Source organism: Miniopterus schreibersii (genome assembly GCF_964146895.1).
Source record: "Miniopterus schreibersii genome assembly, chromosome: X".
Classification (NCBI taxonomy): Eukaryota; Metazoa; Chordata; class Mammalia; order Chiroptera; family Miniopteridae; genus Miniopterus; species Miniopterus schreibersii.
This window is the reverse complement of record NC_138104.1, coordinates 26329925-26342524: the sequence shown is the minus strand read 5'-3', so window position 1 is coordinate 26342524 and position 12600 is coordinate 26329925. Positions and strand designations below refer to the sequence as shown.

The following is a 12600-nucleotide window of genomic DNA, read 5'->3' as shown; positions in this document are numbered from 1 at the left end:
TTAAATGCATGGGATTAAATCCTATCAGTTTTATCAGTGGGGCAAAAATGGAGAAGTGTTGAAACTCATATGTAGCATGTAACTTTGGTGACAGTTATAATGTTTTTTTTCTTTTGAACTTCTATAATCAGTTGGCTTTATTTTTATGAGAAAGCGTATAGGTACCATCTAAACACAGTACTCATACTTCAAAGCATATGCTTTATAGAAGCGTTTTGACAACAAACAAGCAATATAGTTAAGGATAGTTTTCCAGAAACTAGGGAATCTTGATCTTGTGCATATTTACTTATTTGACAGGTTACCTAAGATATTAATAGTACTATCCAGACACACGAACCCTTATTTGGTCATTCTGTAAGTAAAAAAGTATTGTTATCTTTCACATGAGAGTGTGAGTAGTGATAGTCCTTTGGTTTGAATGCCCCTACTACAGGTTCCTACAACAGTGGTAACAAATCTAAAAATTAGGTGGCTTATAACAATAGAAAATTATTTTCTCATATTTCTTGAAGCTAGAAGTGTGCAGGGCCACTCTCCGTTTGAATGCTATAGGGAGGAATCCTTCCTTCCCTCTCCCTAGCTTCTTGTGGTTGCTAAGAATCCTTGGAATCCCTTTGCTTATGGGTTCACTGCTCTAATTTCTTCCTGTCTTCACATGGATTCTTTTGTGTGAGTATCTGTGTCTGTGTCTCTGTGTCCAAATCTTCACCCCTTTCTCTTATAAAAACACCAGTCATTGACCACTGTAATACAGTATGACCTCATTTAACTTGATTTTCTCTGCAAAGGCCCTGTTTTCAAGCTCACATTGTGTGGTTATGGGAGGAAATGAATTTTGAAGAGAAACTGTCAAACCCAGTAGAGCCCAAGAATGAAATCTTCTGCTAGAGAACTGTCATATTAGGCATATATTGTTTTATAAGCCTTACTCATATCAACACCAAACTGATTTTTTTCTATGACTACAGCTTGAAGTACTTTAAAAAGCACCAACCACAAAATAATAACTCTGATTCCAAACCTTTATATTCATTTTTTAAAAATTATAAATCTGTAATTTATAATTGCATTTAGTTTAAGACTAAGTTTTTAAAACGTTATGTTTTCAATGAGAAACAATCTTTCAGAACTTTGTCCTTTCATAAATATATATGTTTCATATCATTGAGGGCATACTAAATGGATTAGAGGCCATTACATTAATTATGTATCACTCTTACCTGTGATCATTATGGTAAAACATGTTTAGTATATGAAGAGCAATCCAATGGAAAGATATGTCTGCACATAATCAGATGAAAAAATGTTCAATAAAAACATCTCCTTTGCCCCAATCTCCAATCTGAAACTTTTTATGTGGATGCTTTGGTGCCATATAAATCTAGTCTAAATATATAAAGAAAGCAGTGCCGTCAAATGACTAATTCTGTCCGCTATTTAATACAAACATAAAAAGCAAAACTAAGACTGTGGTCAGTATGGTGGAGTAGGATGATCCTGAGCTCACCTACTCTCACAGACACATCAAAACTACAAGTACATATAGAACAACTATTTCTGAAAATTACCTGAAGATTAGCAGAAGAGATTTTCTACAACTAAGGATAGAAAGAAAAAGCCACATTGAGAAGGGTAGAAGGGACAGAGTTCTGGTCTAGTCAAGAGCAAACCCTCCGACAGCAACCCACAAGTGCAATGGTTATTGCAATCATGGAGGTCCCCTCTGAGGAGCTAGAGTCTGAACTCTAAATTGGGATCCCTAGCCTGGGGGACCTGCATTGGGAAGAGGTGCACCCATAACATCTAATTTGAAATCCAACAGGGCTTATGTCCAAGAGAGTCAAAAGGCTGTAGGAAACCAAGACTCCAATCTCAAAAGAGTCTGAGTCTCAGTAAAGAGGCAGAAATTTAAAAAGTGTCTGAATCATTCATGAAGGAGAAACATTGACTACATATAGGAGATACATTGACTAAATTTAGAAGGGCAGGAATGATGAAACTATGTTCCAGGGACAAAATTGCTGGTGGATGCCATTTTCTTTTCTTTCTTTCTTTTCCTTTTTAAAAACTGTTCACCCCTAGCTGGTTTAACACTGGCAGGCACCATTTCTGACACTCTCCATTAAAATTGCTAATTTTGTTTATACAACCTCAGCATTCCCCTGAGGACCCACCCTACCCAATAAGCCCTCCATGGCTGATACAGCTTCTGTACCACCACACCTGGAAATAGGGCTCAGTCTGCATTGGCACACCTCCATAGTGACCCCCACCCCACCACATCCAGTGGGTGGCCTCAGCCAGCAATGACTCCCTTCCAAGCATATCTTGCTCTGCCTGTCCAGCCCACATACACCAGTATATCTGCAGGAGTCCAGGCAGAGCCTTACAGACAGCAGAACTAGGAGAAGCCACACCTACCAATATGCCCACAACAGTCATAACTTGGCCCTTCAGACAGGTGGGCAGGAGACCAGACCTGCTCACCAGTGTAGCTGCAGCAGTCATGGCCAAGCCCCGCAGTGACTCAGCTTGGAACCCACCAGACCACACATGAAGCACCTGTGGCCCAATCACAATAAGAGATTGCACACAGGGTTATCCCAGATTACTTGGTTTCAGTGACCAGGGGATGCTGTGTCACTGGGTTCCACCAGACACCTTCTACATAAGGCCACTCTATTAAGACTGGAAGATGTAGTCGATATACCTAATACACAGAAACAGAGAGTTTGCTAAAATAAGGAAACAAAGAAATATGTTTCCAATGAAAAAACAAGACAATTCCCCCCAACAACAGCAACAAAAAACACACACAACTAAATAAAATGGAGATAAACACAGTACCAGATAGATTACAATGTAATGATCATAAAGATGCTCACCAAATTTGGAGAAAACTGGCTCAACACAGTGGTAACTTCAGCAAAGATTTAGAAAATATATTTTAAAAGTCAGAACTAAAAAATATAACTGAAAATTTAAAACTCACTAGAAAGAATCAATACAAATCAGATGATGCATAAGAGCAGATAAGTGACCTGGAAGACAGAGTAGTAGAAACTGTCTAATTGGAACAGCAAAAAGAAAAGATTTTTTTATAAAATATATCTTTATTGATTTCAGAGAGAGGAAGGGAGAGGGAGAGAGAGATAGAAACATCAATGATGAGATGGTCATCATTGATCAGTTGCCTCTTGCATGCCTCTGACTGAGGATCAATCTGGCAGCCCGGGCATGTGGCCTGACCAGGAATTGAATCGCGATCTCCCGGGTCCTAAGTTGACACTCAACCATCGAGCCATGCCCTGACGGGGAGAAAAAAAGAATTTTAAAAATGACAATAGTTTAAGGGACCTCTGGGAAAAGATCAAATATGCTAACATTTGCATTATAGGGTTCCCAGAAAGAGAAGAGAGAGAAAACGTGACAGAAAACTTATTTGAAGAAATAATGGCTAAAAATGAAGGGAACAAACATTAAAATCCTGGAATCATAAAGTCAGAAACAAGAAGACACAGAAATCCACACCAAGAGACCTCATAATCAAAATGTCCAAAGTTAAAGATAAAGAGAGAATCCTAATAGCAGGAAGACAAAAACAACTAGTTACCTACAAAGGAACCCCCATAAAACTATAAGCTGATTTTTCAGTAGAAACTTTGCAAGCCAGAAGGTAGTGGCACAATATATTCATAGTGATAAAAGGAAAAAAACCTATATCCCAAAATACTCTACCTAACAAAGTTATTCAAAATTAAAGGAGAGACGATGTTTCCTAGACAAACAAAAGCTAAAGGAGTTCACCACCACTAAACTGGAATTACAAAAAAAATAATAATGTTAAAAGGATTTTTTAAACAGAAAAGAAAAGGTTTAAACTAGAAAGAAGGAAAATGTAAGAAGGAAAAAATCTTACTGGTAAAGGCAAACAAATAATAAACTTAGTGGATCAACCACTTAAAAGCTAGCATGACTATTTTAAAAAGTAGTAAAACTATATCTACAATAATTAGTAAAGAGATACATTAATACATAAAAATATGCAAGTGCAATGTCAAAAACATTGAATGTGGGAGGGAAAGTAAAAAGGTAGTGTTTTTAATATTTGAACTTAAGCAACCATGAATTTAAAATAGTCTGCTATATACATAGGATGTTATATATGAATTGCATGGTAATCACAAATCAACCTTATAATAGTTAAACCAAAAAATAGAGAAAGGAGACCAAACATAACGCTAAAGAAAGTTATCAAATCACAAGGAAACAGAGCAGGAGAAAAAAAGGAATAGAGAAGAACTTCAGAAACAACCAAAAATAATAATAAAATGACAGTAAGTACACACCTATCAATAATTACTTTAAAAGTAAGTGGTATAACTGCTCCGATCAAAACATATAGGGTGTCTGAATGTATTGAAGAAAGGCCATACATTTCCATCCTACAAGAGATTTACTTCAGATCTAAAGATACATACAGACTGAAAATGAAGGGATGGAAAAAGATATTCCATGCAAATGGAAATGAAATGTGGGGAAACTTTACTTATATCAGACAAAATAGACTTTAAAAGAACATTGTAACGGGGAAAACAGGGGCATTACATAACAATAAAGGGATAAACCCAACAAGAGGATATTACTATTGTAAAAATCAATGCATCCAACATAACACTCAAATACATAATGCAAATATTAACAGACATAAAGGGACAGACTAATAATAATACAATAACATTAACACTCCAATTGCATTAGTGGATAGATCTTACAGATTGAAAATCAAGGAATCATTTGAATTAAATGACACATTAGACCAGATGAACTTAATATACATAGCATTCCATCCCCAAACAGCAGAATACAAATTCTTTTCAAGTAAACATGGAACATTTTCCAGGATTGATCACATGTTACACCACAAAACAATTCTAAACTTATGAAGATTGAAATCATATCAAGCGTCTTTTACCATCATAATGGTATAAGACTAAAAATCAATTAAAAGAAGAAAACTGGAAAAAAACCTATGTGAGTGATAAGCAACATGTTCATAAACAACCATGTGTCAATGAAGAAATCAAAGAGGAAATAAAAAACTACATTGAGACAAATGAAAACAGAAAAACATGTTCCAAAAACCATAGGACACAGCAAAGGCACTTCTAAGAGGGAAGTTTACACTAATACAAGCCTACCTCAAGAAACAAGAAAAATCTCATTAAAAAAACAGAACCTTACACCAACATACTATAAAAGAGGAACAAAGTCCAAAGAAAGTAGAAGGAAGTAAATAACAAAGATTAGGGTGAAACAGAGACTAAAACATAATAGTAAATATCAATGAAACTAAGATCTGATTTATTGAAAAGATAAACAACAGTGATAAACCTTTAGACACATACAACCTACCAAGACTCAACCAGGAAGAACAGAAAATATGAACAGACTGATTACTAGTAATGAAATTGAATCACTAATCAAAAACTTTTGGGAAACAGCCCTGGCCAGTGTGGCTCAGTTGGTTGGAGAGGTGTAAAATAAAATGTGCACATACCCAGGTTGTGAGTACAATCCTCAGTCTGGGTGCATACAGGAAGGCAACTTATCGATGTTTCTCCCTTCTTTCTCTCTCTCTCTCTCTCTCTCTCTCTCTCTCTCTCTCTCTCTCTCTCTCAAATCAATATGCATGTCCTTGGGTGATGATTTAAAAAAAGGTTAAAAAAATTTAGGACACAAAAGTCCAGGACCAGACATCAGACATCTTCACAGGTAAATTCTAACAAACATTTAAAGAAGAATGGATACCTATCTTTCTAAAGCTCTTCCAAGAAATCAAAGAGGATGGAATAGTTTCAAAAATATTCTATGATGTCAGTATTATCCTGATACCAAAACTAGACAAAGACACTACAAAAAGGAAAAATTACAGACCAGTATCCTGATGATCATGGATATAACAATGCACAGCAAAATATTAGCAAACCAAATTCAACAATACATTAAAAGGATCATTAACCATGATAAAGCAGGATTTAATCCATGGGTGCAAGGATAGTTCAATATTCACAAATCAGTCATCATAATTAACCACATTAACAAAACAGAGGATTAAAATCATATAATCATCTCAATAGATGCAGAAAAAGCACTTGACATCATGTAACTTTTATATATAATAAAGACACTTAACAAAGTGGGTATAGAGGGAACATACCACATCATAACAAAGGTCATATATGACAAACCCACAGTTAACATTACAATGAATGGTAAATAATTGAAACATTTTCCTCTAAGATCAAGAACAAGACCAAGATGCCCACTCTCATGACTTTTACTCAAGATCATATTGGAAGCCCTAGCCACAGCAATCAGACAAAAAAAAAAAAAAAAAAAGAAATAAAAGGCACCCAAGTGGAAAGGGAGAAGTAAAATGATACTATATATTAAAAAGAGTAAAGACTCCATGGAAAACTATTACAACTAGTAAATACATTTAGTAAAGTTGCAGGCTAGAAAGTGAATATACAGAAATCACTTGTGTTTCTGTAACTCTTTCAGAGGGAAGGTGAGGGTGGGGTTGTGGGTGGGAGAGATTAATCAAAGAACTTATATGCATATATGCGTACCCATGGACAATAGTGTGGAGAAGGCCTGGGAAGGGGCAGGTGTGTGTGGGGGGGGGTGTCAATGGGAAAAAAGAGGGACATCTGTAATGCTTTCAACAATAAATATAATTAAAAAAAATATTTACAATTGCATAAAAATAATAAAGTATATAGAATTAAATTTAACCAAGGAGGTAAAAGATCTGTATTCTGAAAACTATAAGACATTGATGAAAGATATTGTAGATGACACAAGTAAATGGAAAGATATACTATGCTCATGGATTGGAAGAATTAATATAGTTAAAATGTTAATACTACTCAAAACAATCTAAAGATTAAATGCAGTCCTTATGCAGTCCCAATGGCATTTTTCACAGAACTAAAACAATCCATCCTAAAATTTGTATGTAGCAGAAAACATCCCAAATAGCCAAAGCAATCATGAGAGAGAACAAAGCTGGAGACATGTTCAAATTCTACAAAGTACAGTAATCAAAGAAGTAAGGTACTGACAAAGACATATAGATCAATGGAACAGAATAGAAAACCCAGAAATAAATCCATGCTTATATGACCAATTAATCTATGATAAAGTAGGAAAGAATACACAGTGGAGATAAAGCAGTCTGTTCAAGAAATGGTGTTGGGAAAATAGGACAGCTATGTGCAAAAACAATTAAACTGGACTACTGCCTTACCCCATATACAAAAATAAACTCAAAATGGATTAAATATTTAAATGTGAGACCTGATACCATAACACTCCTAAAAAGAAAACACATATTAAAATCTTTGACATCAGCCTTAGAAATATTTTTTTTAAATATGACTCCTCAGGCAAGGACAACAAAAACAAAAATTATCAAATAAGAATTCATGAAACAAAAAATCCTTTGCACAGCAAAGGAAAACATCAACAATATGAAAAGGCAACCTACTGAATGGGAGAAGATATTTGCAGATGGCACATGTGATCAGGGGTTGATATTCAAAATAGAAAAAGAACTTTTAAAAAGCTCAACATAAAAAAACAAAGAACATGATTGAAAAATGGGCAGAGTACGTGAATAGACATTTTTCCAAAGAAGACACATAGATGGCTAACAGACATGAAAAGAAGCTCAGCATCACTAATATTCAAGAAAATGCAAATCAACATGACAATGAGATATCACCTCACACCTGTCAGAATGGCTATTATAAAATAGACAACAAATAACAAGTGTTGGTGAGAATGAAAAGAAAAGAAAACCCTCATACACTGTTGATGGGTTTGTTTATTGTGCAGCCACTACAGAAACAGTATGGAGGTTCCTCCAAAAATTAAAAATAAAGTCCAAAGTAAGTAGAAGGAAGGAAATAATAAAGTAAATTATTTGAAGTAAACTACCATACCACCCATGAATTCCGCTTCTGGGTATTTTATCTGAAGAAAACAAAAAACATTAATTAGAAAAGATACATGCATGCTTGTCTATGGCAGCATTATTTACAATATCCAAGATTCGGAAGTAACCTAAGTGTTCATCAATAGATGAATGGATAAAGGTATGCGTAAACATATATATAGTGAAATATTACTCAGCCAAGAGAAAGAATGAAATCTTACCATTTGCAACAACACAGATGGACCTAGAGGGTATTATGCTAGTGAAATAAGTCAGACAGGGAAAGACTTAATACCATATGATTTCAGTTATATGTGGAATCTATAAAAGAACAAAACAGACAAAACAAAATAGGAACAGATTCATAGATACAGAGAATAAACTGATGGCTGCCAGAGTAGAAGGGGCTTGTAGGACTGGGTAAAAAAAGATGAAGGGGATTAAGAGATAAAAACTCCCAGTTATAAAAGAAATAAGTCACTGGGACATAATGTACAATATAGGGAATATAATCAATAATATTGTAAAAACTTTGTGTGGTAACACGTGGTGACTAGACTTATCATGGTGATCACTTCATAAGGTATATAAATGTCAAATCACTATTTTGTACACCTGAAACTAATTTAATTTTGTATGTCAACAATACTACAATAAAAAGGAAAAAAACACACAAAACTACATAAACTTTCATGATTTTTTTGAGTGAAATGTTTTGTTTTTCTTTAAAATGTTCATAATTTAATGTTTCTGTTCTCTATATAATACTTTATATTTACTTCCTATATAGTATTTTATATTTCGTGATAGGCTATAGTTTTTGACCTTATTTTATCATAAAATTTTTCACTTTGTTGCTTGGTTTCTTGATTATATTGACAGCATTTAATGTTTGTTACTATGTTGTATTTCAGGGACTCCATGAAAAAACTGGTGCATTTACAGCTGTTAAAGTGATGAATGCTCGTAAGGTAATATTATATCTTGTCTATATTTTATTCCCTTAATGGACTATGGTCTAAGAATAAATGGCTCAAAAAATATTGTTTTATTTTTAAATCATTAGTATGTACAATTATAATTAAGTTAACCTGGATTTATTATATTTATCATTTAATATTTTTCTACCCATTAGTACATTATCTTTATTATTAATTTAATATATTTACAGGTAAAAAAATGCTTTTAGTTTGGTATTCTATAAGAATGAAGAAATTATCTGTTGTTATATCTAGTTCTAGTTGATTATCTCTTTCCAGGGATAGAAAAGAGGAGATTTCTTCTAATATTGTCTTAACCCTTCTGTGTTCTATCATATTCTTTTCTCTCTCCAACTATTCCATTTAAGAATTGAGGCATTTAGATTCTCGATGACAGGTAGAAGGAAAGAACTTGTCTGAGATATACGTTTTTCTTATATTTTCTGACAGATGAGCAAGAGATACAGTTTGACACTGTTCCTGTTAACATTCATAAAGTTGAGTCATGGTTTATAACATTGTTGTCATAGAAATTGATAAGCACTGATTTCTGTCCTCTTTCTTTAGCATGAGTGCCTCACTTTTTAAAGATAATATTAGCATGAACATAGCAAAGGTCAAAAAATTTTCACTTTACTATACCCTAAAAGAAAATTCTCAGATATTATGTTTGAAAAATATACATATTCACTGAACTGTTGTCTATGTCATAAACTGTTCTTGTATAATTTGTTCAGGGAGTGAATTGCTAAAGCTATTTAAAGAGTTGCATGCTTTTTGTTTTGCCAGTAAATGTCAAATGTTGCAAACCAAAGTGAGTTTCAAAGGATTTTGATTTGTGGATTTATTTTGACCAACAAACCTGACTTTCCAATAATCACCCTAGTACTATTTGAGTGAGACTCCCTATTGTCTTGTTTTAACTTGAGAGACCTTGACCCACATTTAATTTACTTTTTAGGTACTCTAACTTTTGAAATATTTAAAAATCATATTCAATCCATTCCTAGTGTCATTTACCTTGTTTTTTAAGGGGAAATATCACTTTATTAACACCAAATTGTAATTTTCCCATTAATATGGCAGTTAAATCTGTTATTGTTAATTTGGTGCCAAATTTCTGCATATATAAGATTACAATTTTTTAGTTAAAACTATTAGCAAAAAAATGAGAGATGTAATATTATGTTTCTCTTCTATTTAGTGCTAAATGAGCACAAAGTACTAACAAATAAATTATTTTCAGAGTGTACCAGTGGTTCTAATAACATTTTCTTGGTTTTGCAGACCCCTTTACCTGAAATAGGAAGGCGAGTGAGAGTGAATAAATATCAAAAGTCTGTGGGGTGGAGATACAGCGTGAGTACTGAAAGTCCTCATTTGCCCTCAAGTATCCTTCCCTTATTTTTCCTTAAACTAATCCCTTTGTGTTGTATTATTATCTTTAGAAGGCCACCACTGAAATGTTCTTGCCTGGAAGTGACAACATATTTATGCCTTTTCACATATTCACATAGAGTCAATTATTATATTTGAACACTAGCATCTGTCAGAAACCAGGGCCTAGAAGAAATGGTTACTTGAACAAGTAAGTGTTGACTGCAGATGAAGGACTGAGTAAATCCATAAAGCGTAGAGCACTCTAGCTGAGTAGCAACAAAGGAGATGGTAGGACAAAGAGCAAATTTTACCTAAAATTGGCCTTAGCAAGGTGCTTTTTCTCACCTTCTACATGGTATTTTGGACTGGTGTTTCCCCCATTATGATTCTAAGAAACACTGCAATTATATATGGGCCAAATAAGGACTACCCTTTTCTATTTGAAGAATAATAGTGGAAAGGAAACCAACAAGCTTCCAAGCTTAAAAGTTTTCAGATATCTGGCATAGTACTTAAATACATGAAGGACTGTGAAGATGCTTTCTACTTGAAGCTTTTAAACTGCCTTTAAAAAATGGTCTCTATGACTCCAGTAATTTTCTGGCTCTAGAATAAGATCAGGCAAAGAAAATTCTTTTCTAGTAGACGTTGGTGATTTAGATTTTGGTGATCTATCAAAGTATTCTGTGAGCCAAAATCAGAATCCTTGTTCTTATCAATATATCTTTTTCTTACCTTTCTCCCCTGAAGTCAACTCTTTGGTATTCAAAAACTTTCAACCTTTTGTGTCTTAATAAATATGCTCTCAGGGACATTAAAATAACTTTTTCCATTTACATAGTCACATTCAGAAAACATTTCTAGTTATATTAGAATGGTATTGATAAACAGCTTTATGATTCTTCTAGTTAGTAGTGGGTTCCTGTTTTATTTATAATGTATCTCAGGAGACAAAGCTTATCCAAATGAAACAGGTAGTATTGAATAATAGCATGCTTTGGTAGATCAAGAAGCTATAAAATGTAAGGTATGAAAAATCTAATTGTTTGACTAATTCTGGATTTATCAAACACTTTAAATGTATTCCCCAAACCTACTCTTATATTCTTTCCATGGGGAAAAGATTTTGATTCTAGAATTGGGTGAAATTACAAAGAAAGTTTTGGCATTCTTGTACTACTGAGCCAGGAAATGCTATAGCATCATATTACTGGGATATGTGTGAGAGTTTTAAATTACCAACTTGGCCTCCTGGATATAGGGTACTTATGTGTTTCTCAGAAGCTCAACTTCCTGTTAATTGAGAATGGCAAACACACTTATGCTTTCCAAACATATCTGATCGTGGTTTATTGGTTTTGGGGGAATGTACATTTATGTGGGAAACCCACTCGAGTTTTTTAGTGGGCAACATTGAATTCTCGCATTATATGTTTTATTAAGAAAAATAAGTGCTAGCTAATCAGCCAGTTAGCATCTCTAAGTCATCTTGAATCTTTTGGGATAAGAAGTTTATGATTTGCACACACATCCATCTCTTTCAGTCAAGGGCTTTATGGAAATAGCAATAATGTGGAACTCAAAAATGAGTTTATATATAAAATCTACCACTAAATAGCCAAGAACTACTTGAGAAAAGCGGTCTTACCTGTTTAGACCTCTGGTTCCTCATAGATAAAATAGAACCAGAATATTTGGCCTACCTATAAACAGGGTTAAAAAGTAGAGTCAAAGGCAACTACATAACCGCCTAGAGCCCAACCATTGTCTTATTCTTCCTTGGGGACATAGCCTTTCTAACCCAGATAGAAAAAGAAGCTCCTTGATATCCAACTACCAAACAAGTCAAAGGACTCAGTGTGTCCCTTGCTTCTCTTTAAACTGTTCTTTGTTCTCTTATACTCCCACTGTCATCTCCTTCTTATTTATTGCACTCTTTACTAATGTATATTCCTCTTAGCAGAACCCTGGTGCCTTACTATGAACTGAGAGTGCCCATGTACATAGAGAATTGTTACTTCCTGTGGTTTATGTCTGTGTGATGACAGATATTGTTACCATTTCAAAGGAGAGTCACATCAGAGGGGAAGCAGAAAGTTTAAGAGTCCTACATAGCAAGAATGAAAGCACCAGGATCAATTTTTAGCTTTGTAGAAAACTGGTAAAGGGAAATAGAAAGGAACTTATTAGAGGATGAGATGAGACTAGGATTGAACTTCCACATAATTGTCA

At 34.2% G+C, this 12600-nt stretch overlaps 1 protein-coding gene across 5 annotated transcripts in view; it reads left to right on the top strand.

Annotated features, from left to right (window-relative positions):
• The window catches only part of NRK (Nik related kinase), a 144161-nt gene that overhangs the window by 64937 nt on the left and 66624 nt on the right, over positions 1-12600 (top strand). For all 5 annotated transcript variants that reach the window (XM_081126842.1, XM_081126841.1, XM_081126840.1 and 2 more), the window contains exons 3-4: positions 8923-8979; positions 10276-10347. In XM_081126842.1, coding sequence (XP_080982968.1) covers positions 8923-8979; positions 10276-10347 — 129 coding nt within the window. The remainder of the gene's footprint in view (positions 1-8922; positions 8980-10275; positions 10348-12600) is intronic.